We start from the raw sequence: 18,074 nt of genomic DNA on the forward strand, positions 1-18,074 counted from the left end.
GTTCAGCTCCCAGTGAACAAGAGTCCGTATCATGAAATTGCCACCACATTTGGCACTAATTGACAGCTGCCTTAGCAGTCTTGACAGAAAGGACAGTGATTGGATGGACACTGCTGTAGAACTGAATAGCACTGAATAGTCTCAGCCCTAGTCGTCTTCCCTTCAGGGCATCTTTCCACATTGTGGAAAGTCTTCTGTTCCACTGTCCATACTGTTGTATGTATCTTGTGGCTAAATGGAGGAACTCATTCTCCACTGGTCACCCTCTAGGATTTTTTATGAGAATTAGATTCACTGAGATCTTTGTTTAAAGTTTTCATTTTAACTAGAGAATATTATTTTCAAATGAAAAACATGATGAACAAGAATTTATTGAAATCTTTTCCTTCTGGTTTTCTAAGTGCTTTTTTTATTGGGGTGGAAGATTAGGACATTTGGTAGAATTTTAGATAGGAGGGCTTTTTATATTCTTGAAGTGTTTCCAACTCTCACAATATTTTTTTAAAGGTTCTCTTGAATTTCTCATTTCTGCCTCCCAACTTTTGAAGTTTTGCCCTTATCTAGTATGTTCACCACCTCCCATTACTCATGGTCAATGGAACTAAACCATAGACTGCTCTCAGAAAGATGGCCACCATGTCTCCATAACCTTTGTAGATAAAAGTGGGGCTTCCGCTAACAAAGATGGATAATCTCTCCTATCGTTTCCAACGGGGTTGCAGCCAGACTGCTGTATGATGACCAAATGGAGGCAGGAGAATGTGGCGGTGCAGTGAATGGCACTGGTGGTGGTCGGGGAAGAGAACACGAAAAATGAGTGAGTTAGGTAACTGAAGAACTGAAGGAATGTTGGAAGGTCCAGGGACAGACTGAGGGGGAGGCAGCAGAGAGGGAGAATAAGATAGGTAGCAGACTGATGAGAATATGAAGGGGAAAGTAAATGAGGGGAGACAGGCGGCTGGATGGGAGACAGGCGGCTGGAGGAGCAGGTAGGGAGTACATGAGTAAGACAGCTGCCTATCCTGTCTAGACAGGGAGAAGGTTAGAGATGGGTAGGACAGCAACTCCCCACAACTCAAGGGTTAGGAGAGGGTAAGACGAGTGTCATCTGAGTAGTGACTAGAGAGGGTGTGTGTGTGTGGGTGTTCAATTCTGACCCTGTGATGTTCACAGGTGACTTCCTCAAAAGGTGAAGAAAAATCAGAAAGGTAAAAAATGTGATTAAAAATCATGATTTTAAGCCAATTTAATTTTTGAAGTATTTTACTTTGGTTTTAGTTCATGATTTTTGAATGCTTGACGTTCGTCATACTGATCTGGCCCTAGGCATGCTGCTTCTTGGAAATACTGAATTCCAAGTATATAGTGGGTCGTACAGTTTTAATTAAAACAGGTTTATAAATAAGATTGTAATAATATTTTCTTTTTTCTGTATTTAATAAGAAATGAAGGGGAAAAGACCGAAAATAGGGGATTAAATTCATTAGACAACTTTTAAGGAAATAACTTTTCTTGCCCAAAAAGCTAAAGGATACTAACAGATGTAAAATTTTAAAACATTTCCTCACTTTTGATAACAAACTGTTTTAAAACTTTCATACTAATTTGAAAACTGGATATACTTTAGATTTCTCATGGTATGAAATAAATCCTAAATAAGCGTCATTTTGAGAATATATGTTATCTTCTTGTAAAAATAAGATACTACAGGTGATGGGTAGTGAAGTTTCACAAACAATACATTGCACACAGCACAGCTGCATTTGTGTATACATACCCCCACACGTTATTTTACTACTCTTCTAATGAAATATTGGTGATGACAAATTCAGATAGTAAAAATCTGAGCCCCAGCTGGGTGATATATTTTAAAGTACTGATTACTATTCCATCACTGCTATTTTGACATAAAGGGGTCATTATTTTACCCTCTTATAACTATAGAAACCACTTTACTGCTTTATGGAGTATCTACAGACTGAAAAAAGATTCTCTTAATTTCCTCCCACTTCACAGATGAGATATTAGCAAACTTTTTTCCCATTGTATGTTTAGATATGTCTGATTATAGTTCTAATCTTTTTTAGGGGAAGGGGATGGCCCAACATGCTGATGTCCCTAAATTGAGCTTTCAGTATTGGCTGGATAAGGCTGTTGAGTGGGGTCAAACCACCACTTTGGAATCCCAGCAAGATGTCTGCCTTCAGTTGCCTAAGTTACAGGAATTTCTACAGCAGATTTATGAATCCTTGAAACATATGGTAAGTAATTTAGCAGGAAGAATGAACTGTTTTGAAGACTGCCTCAAACAACCTGAACCCCATGTTTTGACAAAACCAAAAAGTGAATGGTAGCAGAAAGGCTTGTGGTATTGACCTAATGTATTGCTGGATAAAAGAGGCAAATTGGGGAAACAGCCACAGGTAATGCAAACAGGAATGTGTTTCCTGTGTCCCTGATTTACTGTGAAAGGAGCTTTTTTTTTTTTGATTGGTTATGTTGTCACATGAGATTTCCTAGCCAATCGAGTAGAGACTTTTAAAAACTCTTTAAAATAAACACAAATTTGATTCTTGTTGTCAGGTCATAAATTGGATTATTTAAAGGCCTTTACATGCAAAATTGTAACTGATCCCTTAAATCCTAAAGAGTCTGTTGACATGCTAAACCCAGTGCTGTGGCACATATAGTGATTTCCAGCACTGTGGTCGGATCACTGGCAAATGTTACTAACTATTCTGGTTAGTAATTTGAGTATTTTCTTTCTTTCTTTCTTTCTTTCTTTCTTTCTTTCTTTCTTTCTTTCTTTCTTTCTTTCAAGTCAGGTAAACTTTAGGTGGTGTTTTTTGTTGTTGTAACTTTTGTGTGCATTGATTCAGCAAAGCAGTTTTCAATAATACAGTATCGAGTTGTGAGGTTAAAATGCTCTTCACCTCATGAAAAGATTAACAAAAGAAAAGTATTATTTTTTTTCTGAAGTTAAAGTGCAGTTTTCAAATTGATTTTTGAGTGTTGAGAATTTTTTGTGTGTATGTATACTTTAAGAATAGAGATTTTTATATGAGAATAAAAATGAAATCTGTTTTTTTTTAATGTTGCTACTTCGGTGAGTACTTTCTGAGATTTGGCCTCAAATGGACCTTCTGTATATGGCCCCAGAAAGTCTAGGACCAGCCCCAATCTGAGACAAATCTGAGGAATTTATTGCAGCAGCAGGAGATGGTTATTGTTTCTGCTACTTGCACATTATCTCAGCACACTACCATTTTTAAAGCCTTCATTTATTAGACAGTAAAGCTGCAAATACTGAAAAATGGGCTGATTGCATAAGGGTCTATGTAAACCCCACTATCTACTACTTTTTATAGTGAAGCTGCTTTCTATTTGGTTAAATGTTCCTTGTTTTTTTGGTAGGTTCAGAGTCTGTTAAATTTTATGTTGTGACTGACTCGTTATGATGTCATTTGCCATGCAGTAAGCAGGAGTAGTAATATGTAGATACTTATCTTTATGCCATAGCTTCTATTAGTTTCTTCACAAACTCCATGGCATAATGTAAGAAAACTGTAGGGATCAACAGACTACTTTAATTGTATTTTACTATCTGGAAATTTGTGTTATTTATAAATATTATAGCCTTTCCTGACTACTCCACATAAGGAAAATGAAGTTAATTTTCCAACATAATTAAACATTACCCTAAGGGAAATGTAGTTGAGGTTTAGCTGACCTGGATGAAGTATTAAGTTACAGCTGTGGCCTGAAAGCTTTGCTTTTATTAAATATCTGAAGGTCTTCTGCTCCCCGATGTGTACCTTTAGCAAAATAATAATGTAATTTACAGTTATCTAGGTAATTAATGATAATCAAGTATTTTTGGTGTTCAGTACATTATGTTTTTGTTTACAGAATTCCACTACTGCAGTTCAGAGGTTCCCTTTAATTGGTCAATTACTAGGAAGACTTTGTTGGAATCCCTTTGTTGTTGGATATGGTAAGAACTTGAAACTAGCTTTCTGCAAGAGTTTCTAGAATTTTCCTTTCAAACTGTATTTTTTAAATTTCTGGGCACATACTTTGATAGTTCATAAAAACATGAGAATGCAGATAGTTTGTTTTGAATTATGTTATTGATCAGAAACTATAGTACTTGTTCCATAATCTCAACTTTGTTCTAAAATCCATCCACTCCCTCTTCCCTTGAATAAGTAAGAGGTTCTTCAAGACATCTGCAAGGTAAGGGGTCTCAGTGATTACCTGCCTCTTTTTTCTCAGAACCTTCCCCAAAGTGCTTGAATGAATCCTTCCTGGCTGTAAAATTTTATCAGGAGGCTCTCACCTCTCCTCGCATCAGTTATTTAAAAATCCTTTGTAGGGTTTCTGGAAGCCTAACTCTCAAACTCCTTCCACTGTTCCCAGAGACTTGTTCAAGGAAAATGCAAAATCTCTTCTTAGTAAAAGAATCTCTATGTTGTTGGCACTGCCCTTCCCCTCTTCAGAAGGATGAAAGCTGACAGTTGTGGAGGAGCTTGTGGTTTGGACAGAGACATCCGTTATGGGAGGATCTATTAATGGAGATTCTCTATATCCTCGTAAGGAGAAGAGGATGGAAGATGACAAAATACGGGTAGGATCAGATGAGAAACAGTCAAATGAAAAAGAGTCCCATTCAATTACATCCGATAATGGCAGACAGCTAAAAGGTGACAATTTTTTAAGTGCTTATATATATAAATGCTAAAGGTCTAAATACTAAGATGGGTGAACTTCAGTACCTCATATTAAATTAGGATATTGATATAATAGGCATCACAGAAACTTGATGGAATGAGGATAATCAATGGGCCACAGTAATATCAGGGTGCAGAATATATCGGAAGGATAGAATAGGTTGTACGTGGGGGAGTGGCACTATATGTGAAAGAAAGCATAGAGTCACATGAAGTAAAAATCTTAGATGAACTAAACTTGTACCATAGAACCTCTATGGATAGTAATTCCATGCTTGAATAACAGGAATATAGCAGTAGGGATGTACTACCGACCACCTGACCAGGATGTTGATAGTGACTGTGAAATGCTTAGGGAGATTAGACAGGTTATAAAAATAAAAAACTCAATAATAACGGGTAGGGCTCCGTGTCTGTCATGCTGGTCGCAGAAGTCACGGAGTCCATGACTTTCCGCAACTTCCGTGACTTCTGCAGCGGCCTGTGTGGCTGATCCAAGGGCTGCTCAAGCCCTGAGCAGCGGTTTCTGGGGTGGCCGGAGCAACCGCTGCTCAGTGGACTGCGGCAGCCTATGCTGCTGGGCCCTCTCCCCCAGCAGCAGCCCCCCCTCACCCCCCAAGATTGAGTCAGGGGTATTTATAGTATAAGTCATAGACAGGTCATGGGCTGTTAATTTTTGTTTATTGCCCATGACCAGTCTGTGACTTTTACTAAAAATACCCATGACTAAATTGTAGTCTTAATAATGGGGGATTTCAACTATCTCCATATTGACTGGGTACATGTCACCTTAGGACAGGATGCAGAGATAAAGTTTCTTGACACCTTAAATGACTGCTTGTTGGAGCAGCTAGTCCTGAAACCCACAAGAGGAAAGGCAGTGCTTATTTTGTCCTTAATGGAGCACAGGATCTGGTCCAAGAGGTGAATATAGTTGAACCACTTGGTAATAGTGACCATAACATAATAAAATTTAACATCTCTGTAGGGGGGAAAACACCAAAGCAGCCCACAATTGTAGCATTTAATTTCAGAAAAGGGAACTACACAAACACGAAGAAGTTAGTTAAACAAAAATGAAAAGGTACAGTTGCCAAAACTGAAATCCCTTCAAGCTGCATGGAAACTTTTTAAAGACACCGTAACAGAGGTGCTCAATTTAAATGGATATCCCAAATTAAAAAACATAGTAGGAGGACCAAAAAAGTGCCACCATGGCTAAACAACAAAGTAAAAGAAGCAGTTAGAGGCAAAAAGGCATCCTTTAAAAAATGGAAGTTAAATTCTATTGAGGAAAATAGAGAGGAGCATAAACTCTGGCAAGTGAAATGTAAAAATATAATTAGGAAGGCCAAAAAAGAATGTGAAGAACAGCTAGCCAAAGACTCAAAAAGTAATAGCAAACAATTTTTTAAGTACATCAGAAGCAGGAAGCCTGCTAAACAACCAGTGGGGCCATTGCAGAGAAACTAAATTAATTCTTTGCATCAGTTTCCATTGTTGAGTATGTGAGGGAGATTCCCAAACCTGAGCCTTTCTTTTTAGGTGACAAATCTCAGGAACTGTCCCAGATTGAGGTGTCATTAGAGGAGGTTTTGGAACAAATTGGTAAATGAAACAGTAATAAGTCACCAGTACCAAGTAGTATTCACCCAAGAGTTCTGAAGGAACTCAAATATGAAATTGCAGAACTACGAACTGGTATGTAACCTATCATTTAAATCAGCTTCTGTTCCAGATGACTTGAGGATAGCTAATGTGACACCAATTTTTTAAAAAGGCTCCAGAGGTGATCCCACCAATTACAGGCTGGTAAGCCTAACTTCAGTACCAGGCAAATTGATTGAAACTATAATAAAGAACAGAATTATCAGAATGGAGAGAGGTTAATCCCTCAGGGGTCTGTACTGGGACCAGTACTGTTCAACATATTCATAAATGATCTGGAAAAAGGGGTAAACAGTGAGGTGACAAAATTTGCAGATAATACAAAACTACTAAAGGTAGTTAAGTCCAAAGCAGGCTGCGAAGAGTTACAAAGGGATCTCACAAAACTGGGTGACTGGGCAACAAAATGGCAGATGACATTTAGTGTTGATAAATGCAAAGTAATGTACATGGGAAAGCATAATCCCAACTATACATATAAAATTATGGAGTATAAATTAGTTGTTACCACTCATGTGACAAATGAAGGTGAGAGTAGTTCCCTTTTATGGACACCATCCAGCCAGCCAGTTAGCTATAAAATTCCTCTTAGTAGCTGTTTTCTACTTGCTTTACCTGTAAAGTTTTAAAAAGTTCATAGGTAAAAGGAAGGGAGTGGGCACCTGACCAAAAGAGCCAATGGGAAGGCTTGATCTTTTAAAAATTGGGAAAAATCTTCCCCTTTGTCGGTCTATGTTGCTCTCCCGGAGAGCAAAGACAGTACTGGCACTATGCTGTAAAAGCTTGGGCCAGGTATGAATCATACCTAGAAACTACCCATTTGGAACCCCAGATATGTAAGTAGATCAGGAAATGTCTATGAAGACATGATTAGGTTTATCTCTTTTATTTCTTTATGGCTTGTGAACTCCTCTGTGCTAACCCCAGGTGCTTTTGTTTTGCTTGTAACCTTTAAGCTGAAACTCTAGAAAGCTATTCTTGCTTAATTTTTGTATTTGCTCTTTTTAAATCTAGCAATAGCCTGAGTTTTTAGATGTATTTTTTTTCTTTTTTTTTTTTTAAATAAAGTTTACCTTTTTCAAGAACAGGATTGGAGTTTTGTGTCTTAAGAGGTTTGTGCACGTTGTGTAATTAGCTAGTGGCAGCAGCTGATTTCCTTTGTTTTCTTTCTCAGCTTTCCCTCCCGGGAGTGTGAGTGTGTGTGAAAGGGTTTGAGGGAACCCCATAGGAAGGAATTCCCACGTGCGCCTTCCTGAGTTCTCAAAGGGGTTTTTGCACTTGGATGCTGGCATTTAACCTTGGTATTTAACCTTGGTAGTTAAATACAAGCCTGGAGTGGCCCGTATTCATTTTTAGAATTCTTGTGAGCCCCCACCTTCTGCACTCGAAGTGCCAGAGTGGGGAATCAGCCTTAACAATTATGACAGGCCCACCGTACATGTCCTTCTAGAGGAACAGGTTGGTGAATGAGACCTTTTCCTAAGTTCATCCCCAAAGTGGTATAAGAATTCCAGCTGAATCATCTGTCACCTTACCACTCTTCTTCCTGAAGCATCTCTCTTTGCTGAGAGAAAAGATGCCTCGTATTTGGATGTTTCCAGGACTTGCTTTACTACCTCAACAGGACTATGCCATTCAAGTTCTCTCCCCCTGCCTCTCTGTAGCCATATCAGCTTGTCAGAAGGTCAAGCCATCTTGTTTGAGAGACTTTCATGGTGGGTCATAAAGTGTATTTCCACCGGCTGTTAGTTGGTTGGTGAGCCTCTCCCACTGAGAGGGTACAGAAAGCATCTTCTGCCTGCTTCAGAAATGTGCCAGTCTTTGAGATCTGCAAGAAAGTCATGAGAAGCAACCCACTCACTTTTGTTAAACATTATGCCTTTGATATGGTAGTCTGGTTGGATGCCAGATTCAGGAGAACAGTATTGCAATCACTGTTTGACTGACGCTGCTGAAAATCCTCATTCCTGCTGATCACAGAGGACGCTACTTGCCAGTCACCTAGAGCGGGATCCACACTGACACATGCTCAAAGAAAGAATAGTTACCTACCCTACAGTAATTGTGGTTCTTTGAGATGATGTAGTCAGTGTGAATTCCACAACCTGTCCTCTGTTCCTGCTTATGGAGTCTTCAGCAACACAGGTTTTGAATTGCAAGGGAACTGAGGGAGGGTTGCAGCCATCCCCCCCTTCATGTCCTCATATTGGAGCACAAGGAGGGCATGGAGCACATGCTTGGCCCCAATGGACACTACTAGTCAAGAAAGTCCAGTCTTGTATGCATGAGACATATGTCCACCTACAATTGATCCACGCTGACTATAACATCTTGAAGAACTACAGTTACTGTAGGGTAAGTAACTGTTCTTTATAGTCTGTGAGTCCCTGATTAAACAGTTATAATACAATGTAATCTTTTGCCCCTATCACGTCTGCTTTTTCTTCTTCCTCTACCTAAATAAAGTTTTGATTGTGTGAATTATGTAATTCCATATTTTTTATTAAGAACTTCTGTATGGCATACTGTAAATGTAAATGTGTGTGCATAAGCAGGGGAAAGACAGACAGGTTTGAAAATTGTTGAACTAGATTCTGTTTTTTGTAGGATGTATGGACTTGTGTTCTTTTGTTTGTATAAAGCATCTTTACTGCTTATTACTTAAATATTTTTGGTTGTGCATTAGCAATGTAGTAATTTTGAGATAATTTTAATCACATGTATCGTAACAGTGGTGTTTTTAATAAAATTTTAAAATTTTGACTCCTAAAAGTATAGGACTGTAATAGGGTTGATTGGAACAAGAAATAGTTATTTGTTTAATTTCTCTCCTAAATAATTTCATACTGGGAATTTTTTAATTGAAATGGTGCTTTTGAAGATGATAAAATTGTTAAAATGCAAAGTGTGCAAACAGCTGAATTCTAATTGTGCGTATTGAGTGAACATTGAAAGCACAAACCAGAACTGGGACATTTAGAATTTCTAGTGAATGATACACAAGATGCCTCTTTTACATTGATCTTAAACAAACTAGGAAATTGTGTAGGCTCATAAAAATGTATATTAAAAAGATCCCAATGCACATAACAACAAAACTGTAGTTATTTAAATATGTGTGTTTGATAACCATTTCTTTGCTGAGATGTTAGTCAGTGGGAGGCCAGTGATGGCCTGCAGGCTTGTTGGACATTTATTGAAGAATACTGGTTTAAATCAATAGTAACATCTTTGATCACCTGATGAAAATACAGAAGTTACTTAATGAAGCTTGTATTTCTTGTCTGCAGGCTTTGCCAACAAAGTACTTCTAAATGATACTGTTTATTACATCCTGGATGACAAGTATATTGAGAACAGCAAAAGTCATTGTAGGGGATCATTTTAATGCTATGATTTCTTCTCCTACCATTCATAAAACCCTTTGAGTAATAGTGTTTTATATTATTATTAAGAATAATAGCACTTAGTAAGCTAATGTTGTATCAGAGCTTCTCTACTATTAAACCCAGTTTTTGTAGGTTTACAGTATAACCATAAAATTTTACTCTGGGCTGGAATTTGAGATATAAACTTAGCCTCTGCTAAAGAGCAATATTTAAAACATTTTAAAAAATATATAATTGTACTCCTATTCAGAACTAAATTTTGGGAAAGAGTCCACAAGCCTGAGTAAACTGGCTATGCAGGCACACAGACTTGCTCAAAAGACATTAGAATCAGAATCCTCAGCTCCAACTTTCTAATTGTCTGTGTTTACATGGACAGGGGCTCTTTTGTAGTGTATGGCGGAGTACCGGACATGGCCTGTTGTTTCTCACATACATGGGTTATGGGCTAGTAGAACTATGTAGTGCATGGACCTACTGGCTATATCCATTCATTTCCTTTGACCCATTCACTAATCTACCCTTCTGTGGTCCTGAAGAGAAAGCCACAATGGAGCTTGGTTGTGCAGTGTTTAGGTGTTCGCGGAGTCTTTTTATGCGCCATGCGGCTTGGCTCCACTATGCAGCAGAACTGTCACATTGCCATAGCATGTGGTGTCTAATACATCCATCTACAGGGCCCCAAGATTTTCACCCATGTTATGAATTACTTTTACAATCCATAATTGAAATTTGCAGGGATAAAGTTCATTTACTTGTGTGTATATATAGGTATGGTTATGATAAAATAGTAATAAATCTTGTCTAACAATGGCTTATAATTATGGCTAATGATGTTAAAGAAAAATACAAAGAGATTTAAACTGCACATTAACTGTAATTACTAATTTAAAAGAGTCACTGCTATGCATGATTTTAAATATGATCTGAATACTGTATAGGCTTCAATATTTTTAATATAATCTGTGCAGTTCATTGTGTTCTATGCTTTTACATGTTTTTTTAAATTACTATTGAAGGAAATGAACATACAAGAACTACATGTGAATAATATTAAGGTTGTGATGTGAATCTGATCGAATAGATGCCTTTAAAGTTAAGATTGACATTTGGGCCTTGGGTTGGATATTTTAACAAGGATAGAAGATTGCTGTATATACGTTTAGTCTATATTTTTACTTTTTTTTTAAATGTATCCTTATTTGCTTTTGTTTCTTCAGATGAGAGCCAGAAAACTCTCATGTGGTGCTTATGTTGTCTGTACAGCAATGAACCACAGAACCCTGTGGAATTGAAGGCTAACAGCTGGATACTGGTAAGCGAATGAATCCTCCCCTTGACTGCTTTGAATTAAATTGATTATTTAAAGGTGCTACATCTATAGCATAGAGACAGTGTGTAATTTCAGAAACCGCTCCAAAGACAACCTACATACATGTTGTGTTGAAATATGTTCCACTCTAATTATAACATAATCTGTGCTAGCCTGTCATTTTGAATGTTAAAAAGATACGGTGCTCAAATTAGGGTAGTTTTAATGGCCTTTATACAGTGGAGCCCTAAATCTAGTAACTGCAAGTCAGGAACAAAGACCAGAAATCAGAAAGGAAGAAAGTGCTATAAAAGAGAACCTTTCAATTAGGGTAGAATAAAATAATCTGGAGACATGCCATTGTTTTGAAAACAATTTATATTTGCTCTGTAATTTAGGTCTTTTCTGTTGCTTTGTTTTTGTTTAATCTCTCTTGCCTATGGAGAAGCTAATTGTATCCAAACTTTCTTTAGAGACAGTTAGTGAAAGAAAATACTTGTGTGCAGATTTATATTTAATGAGCTGTAAGAAATAATGAATACTTAAACCACTTTAATGCCCCATTCAGGGTTAATGTAGGCCCATCTGTTGTTCACATTTTATGCACTTACTCCCTGAGCCAAAAAAGCACAACTTACGAGTGCTTAAAGTTAGGCATGTGCTTAAGTGATTTGCTAAATTGAGGACTTAAAGCACATCTAGTTAGATTAGTGTAATTTCATTGGATTGACTTTCACCTAAAACAAGTTATGTAGGCCTTCAGGATAATAAGTAATTGAGCTGATATAATCTATTACAGAGGCGGCCCCTTAGCTCCTGGCAGGGAGGCTAGCCCCCGGCCCCTGCTCCGCAGCCACACCGCCGTGCGCTCCTGCAGGGCAGCACGGCAGCATGTCTGGCTCCAGCCGGGCAGTGCGACTGCCAGACATGCCGCTCTGAGCAGCATGGTAAATGGGCCGGGCGGATTGGATAAGGGGCAGGGAGTCCCAGGAGGCAGTCAGGGGATGGGGCGGAGGTTCTGGGCGGGGCGACGGTCAGGGGACGGGGAACAAGGGGGGTTTGATAGGTGTGGGAGTCCCGGGGGGCCAGTCAGGGGGCGAGGGTGTGGATAGGGGTTGGGGCAGTCAGGGGACAGGGAGCAGGGGGGGTTGGATAGGGAGTGGGGTTCTGGGGGGATGGTTAGGGTCAGGGGGGTCTTGGGAGGGGGTGGTCAGGGGACAAGGCGGGGAGGTTGGATGGGTTGGGAATTCTGAGGGGGGCAGTCAGGGGGCGGGAAGTGGGAGGGGGTCGGATAGGGGGTAGGGGCCAGGTTGTTTGGGGAGGCACAGCCTTCCCTACCCAGCCCTCCATACAGTTTTGCAACCCCGATGTGGCCCTTGGGCCAAAAAGTTTGCCCACCCCTGATCTATTAGCTGAAATCTTTGCTAATGTTGCAGCATTTTTGAGGTTTATCAAAGCAATTCATTTGTTGATTATATATTTCAATTCATATGTATCCACCTCTAGATTCTATAGTAAAAAATTACTAATCTTAAAAAAATAAGGGCCTGATAGTGCAAATATGTATGCAGGTGAATAACTTCCTACATCAGTAAGGTCACTCACATGCATAAACATTTGCTGGAATGGAGCTGAAATCATGAACTCCTTAGGGTACGTCTACACTACCCGCCGGATCAGCAGGTAGTGATCGATCTATTGGGGATCGATTTATCACGTCTAGTGTAGGCAGAAGTGGAGTCCACGGGGGAGCGGCAGCAGTCGACTCGCTGCCTTCCTCACAGCCAGGTAAATTGACCTACGATACGCCGACTTCAGCTACGCTATTCGCGTAGCTAAAGTTGGGTATCTTAGGTCAACCCCCCTGCTCCAAGTGTAGACCTAGCCTTCATAATTCAGGGTTAACCAAAGTCACCCTTCTTGGTTTCTCTAACACCTTTCTTATCCCACTCCTTTCTTTGGAGTCTGAAAAAACTGATAGGCCTCAGAACTTGTCCTGAAGGTCAATATGCTTGCTATTCACTGTGCTGTTGAGTTACTATGGTTTTAGTTAAAGATGCACTGCAAAGGACTTATTTTTTTAAATGTGCTTGTGTCCTTCTTTGTGTCTTTATGATATGTAAAGAATGTAATTTTTTTAAAATATGTGGAGTGAGGTGAAAAGCTGGCTTTATTCGTACATTTTACCTTAAATATATCAGATTATTAAGTCTCGTCTTTCCTGATTTTGCTGGAGGAACTCTTGGTGAGTGTGTTGAATCTTTAACAAAGAGATCCTTTTTCCCAAATGCTAATTAGATATTCAAGTTCAAGAGCTGTTGACAAAAGACACAAAAAACTGCCCAAAGTATTTGAAAACAGTCTGAGTAAAAATCCTTTCTCTTCTTATTTTACCTTTCACTCTCTTGACTCTTGGGATGTCGTCATTTCACAAGTTCACCAGTCTTTACAGAGTCTTCCTGGTTACATGAGACCTGAGTTTCTAATGTAAAAAACAAGCAGAAATTATTTTTTTCAGGCCTTCTTTGTACACCTTAAAACCCCAAAAGGTCACAAGTCTATTCTGCAGGCCATCTTTAATAAATATTCACTGTTGCCTGAAGTTAATAGACAATCTGCGAAATAGACGGAGGAATAAAACAACTTATTTTGATTTAGCTACCTGTGGGACAGTAGTGTAGACTGATTCCTCAAATGGAAATCAGAAGCAGTTTCCTTACTAAGCAATTGTATTAGTACAGAGCAGCTTCTCTTTTAAAACAATGAAAAGAGGAAAAAATAGTGGCTAAATAAAGAAAGAAAATGTATTTTAACTACACAAACTGAATGTACATAGAAATGATAATGTATCAATGCCAGTGTGCATTTTTTTCTGCTGTTTTGTGCCTGTGCAAAAGATATTAGTTTATTTTTTGTGACAAAAAGAAACAAGTATGTTCTCTGTGTGTAAATGGATTGTGATGGGAAAAAAAATCAGTGTGTATTCATTCTGTATCCTCTTTACTCTCACAGTTTCTAAGGGCTAAATCTTTACCTAGGCACCACAACAAAATGATGCAGAGATTCTGTCTTTGTAGAAGTCCTCCTGTTGGTTTGGGCAAGATTCTCCATAATGAGCTATGGAGGCATGCTGTGGCATGCGCTTAACTGCTGATCTGACCAGGAGCAAAATTCATGCTGCTTCATAACACTTGTTGCAGATTGCAACATACCTATTAGCCTGCTAAGGGAAGGCTAGAGATAGACTTTTATCTACCATATCCACTTGCATATGTTGTTTTTAGATAAGTGTACATACCTGACAGCATCCTAACTATTCTTTGAGTACTTTCTTGAGGCCTGATTCAAAGCCCATTGAAGTTTGGATCAGATCCATAGTGCTATTGTAAGATCCTGTGCTGTTACTTCCACCTGCCGTTAACCTTACTGCAGCACAGAGGAGAATTTGCTTTATGTGTAGCTCAAGTCATTAATTTTATTTTCAACCCTAGCAAGTTGTCAGGAATCAAGTAAAATCAGCCAAAAGGTCACTTTATAGCTAGGAGATAAGTTGTGATCTATTATTTGGTCTTATTTCTTTATTTGCACAGTGCTGTTTGTGTTCATAGTTTTTTAAAGACAATTAAAAATGAACATTCTCTGCTCTGAGAGGTTTGCAGTCTATGCTCCTGATCCGAGGCCCACTGTAACACATGGGACTTTTCCATTGACTTTAACGGGCTTTGGATCAGACCCGAAATTAGATGTAACATCAAGGGTTGATCACAAAAGGGTAATGAAGTGGGTGTGGGAAGATGGAAGGCATGAATTTGACTAGTGGTGAGATATTCTAATTGTTACACGTTCATCTTGTAAGTTAATTAAAATTTATAAAGATTTAAAATTTAGTATCTTAGAATTTGGGGATGGTGAGAAGAAGATAAATGGAAATAAATGATTTTTGGGGATGGGATTAGTGAGTAAGGTTGCATGGTGCACAAACTCAGACAAAAATTTGAGATTAAAAGATACTTTACAAGTCTTACTCTGACCATATCCTTTCAAGCATCAGTAGTATTTCCCCGAATGATTAAATTCTCTTTCTCTCACTGTTTCTTTACTGTGCACCTTACTTTCATCTTAAAATGTTCTAAACTATTTTTCCTAAAGGTACCTAGTTAAGGTAAATTGTTTTATTCCACCATTGTCCTTTGTAGATGGTATCATAATTTCAATCAATGTGATGTAATTAGGACCATATAACTCCCCATTTGGAAACTTGAACCAGAAGTTAGTTAGTTTGCCATTTTCACACTCAATTGCATGTGAAAACCAATTTGTCACTGTAGGTTTGCTTGTGACAGCTGGCATATTTTTATTTTTTAAATTGCTTTTTATTAAAACATTTTTTAAATAAAGAATTCTGAAGCAGTTGGGTTTTTTGGACACATGAACCCACATATAGTACATTAGAAGTTGTTTCCAGCAGCAATGGTAACTTGGCCACATTGAGACTATATACTAATAGGATACAGAACTATATAAACATACATACAGTATGTAAAAAAAGACTGAAATATATTTGCTATGGGAACTGTAATTTTGAACTTTGTCTCATGTGTTTTTGAATTCTATAAAATAATATGGCCTGAATGTTGTTTTTTCTACTTTTTTTTTTTTTTTTTTTTTTTTTTTTTGCGCTGAGTAGCAAAAAGTGTAAATTGTTTCTTGGAAAACATATAATATCAGTAAAATGTCAAAACCAAATTGTATCTACGCTGAAATTCTTAGTGACTCAAATAAGAAGCTGGAAACCACTACCCTTTTAATTTTAGGTTTCAGAGTAGCAGCCGTGTTAGTCTGTATCCGCAAAAAGAACAGGAGTACTTAAATTTGTTAGTCTCTAAGGTGCCACAAGTACTCCTGTTCTTTTAATTTTAGGCACTCACCAGCACAGACTGACTTCTTTGAAAGTGTATCAAAGCACGCTGATAAAGATGAGGGAATGAATAATTTTACCTATATATATCTTGTTCACTGTTTGCTGTATGATACACTATGAGTGGGGGAGCTGAGAGCCTTGGTGACTGCCCAGCTGGGAGAGGGGAGCAAGGAACTGGGGCACAGCCCGTTTGGAGCGGGGAATCTGGTGGGTGCAACCCGGGTGGGTGCTTGGGGGCAGCTGGCTTCTAGCTGGAGCTTCCCATTCACCCAGCTTTCTTGTCAATTTCATGGCTCTAGCATGGAGCTATTAAATTGACAAAAATGACAATCAACAGCCAATGTAAGTAACCCGTAATGTCCAGATGGACACTGCGCCACCCTAATTATACTGACATAAGCCCTACGCCTCTTGTGGAGGTGGAGTTGGAGTTATTATGTCAGTGTTGTAGGGCACTTACATCAGTGGGAGCAAGGCTGTAGTGTGTACGCTGACGTAATTAGGTTGACATAAGCTGCCTTATGTTGACCTAATGCTGTAGTGTAGAGAAAGCCATAGATATAGAATATTAAATTGCTGAATTTTTGTTAAGCTTAATTGCAGGTCACTTTTACATATGATCTGGAGGATGGCGTGGACTGTACCCTCAGCAAGTTTGCAGATGACACTAAACTGGGAGGAGTGGTAGATACGCTGGAGGGTAGGGATAGGATACAGAGAGACCTAGACAAATTAGAGGATTGGGCCAAAAGAAATCTGATGAGGTTCAACAAAGACAAGTGCAGAGTCCTGCATTTAGGACGGAAGAATCCCATGCACTGCTGCAGACTAGGGACCGAGTGGCTAGGCAGTAGTTCTGCAGAAAAGAACCTAGGGGTTACAGTGGACAAGAAGCTGGATATGAGTCAACAGTGTGCCCTTGTTGCCAAGAAGGCTAACAGCATTTTGGGCTGTATAAGTAGGGGCATTGCCAGCAGATTGAGGGATGTGATCATTCCCCTCTATTCGACATTGGTGAGGCCTCATCTGGAGTACTGTGTCTAGTTTTGGACCCCACACTATAAGAAGGATGTGGAAAAATTGGAAAGAGTCCAGCGGAGGGCAACAAAAATGATTAGGGGGCTGGAGCACTTGACTTATGAGGAGAGGCTGAGGGAACTGGAATTGTTTAGTCTGCAGAAGAGAAGAATGAGGAGGGATTTGATAGCTGCTTTCAACTACCTTAATGGAGGTTCCAAAGAGGATGGATCTAGACTGTTCTCAGTGGTAGAAGATGACAGAACAAGGAGTAATGGTCTCAAGTTGCAGTGGGGGAGGTTTAGGTTGGATATTAGGAAAAATGTTTTCACTAGGAGGGTGGTGAAGCACTGGAATGGGTTACCTAAGGAGATGGTGGAATCTCCTTCCTTAGAGGTTTTTAAGGTCAGGCTTGACAAAGCCCTGGCTGGGATGATTTAGTTGGGGATTGGTCCTGTTTTGAGCAGGGGGTTGGACTAGAAGACCTCCTGAGGTCCCTTTCAACCCTGAAATTCTATGACTAATATCTGCTTAGTCATCTAAAATAATAGTTGAGGGTATTCAGTGATCTGCAAACTATTATTGGTGGTCATATGATGTTAATTATCTTCTTTATTTCCAGCTGCTAGATTTCATTAAATAAATCCTAAAAATACATCAAATACTTTCTCAATGTTACCTTTCTATAAACACATTTGCTATAGGGATGTTGTGTTATTCTGACAGGGAGGCGAGGAGATGTGTACATCACAACTAAGAGGGGAGGTGTTTATAGGACAGTCTCTAAAGTAAGCTGCACTATGAATAAGTTTGAGAACCCTGATCTTACAGACTTTTGCTTAATTTTATCTCTTTGTAAGTCATCTTACAAAATGACTTGGTGAAACCCCTCTCTAAGAATGAAAACGATTTAGTTTTCACATTAGCTGACATCTGGCCTGCTCTGGAGAGAGTTTTCTGAGCCAGGCAGTGTGTGGTTATGTTGTAATATGGGCTGCTGCCCAGTATGACTGAAGCAGAATCACCAGGCTTCTTTC

At 39.0% G+C, this 18,074-nt stretch overlaps 1 protein-coding gene across 2 annotated transcripts in view; it reads left to right on the forward strand.

Moving 5' to 3' along the window:
• Positions 1-18,074, forward strand: part of FANCC (FA complementation group C) — a 135,452-nt gene that overhangs the window by 23,716 nt on the left and 93,662 nt on the right. For both annotated transcript variants that reach the window (XM_045022462.1, XM_045022463.1), the window contains exons 3-5: positions 2,088-2,261; positions 3,910-3,994; positions 11,008-11,102. In XM_045022462.1, coding sequence (XP_044878397.1) covers positions 2,097-2,261; positions 3,910-3,994; positions 11,008-11,102 — 345 coding nt within the window. In that variant the 5' untranslated portion in view covers positions 2,088-2,096. The remainder of the gene's footprint in view (positions 1-2,087; positions 2,262-3,909; positions 3,995-11,007; positions 11,103-18,074) is intronic.

This window comes from Mauremys mutica, chromosome 6 (genome assembly GCF_020497125.1).
Source record: "Mauremys mutica isolate MM-2020 ecotype Southern chromosome 6, ASM2049712v1, whole genome shotgun sequence".
NCBI lineage: Eukaryota > Metazoa > Chordata > Testudines > Geoemydidae > Mauremys > Mauremys mutica.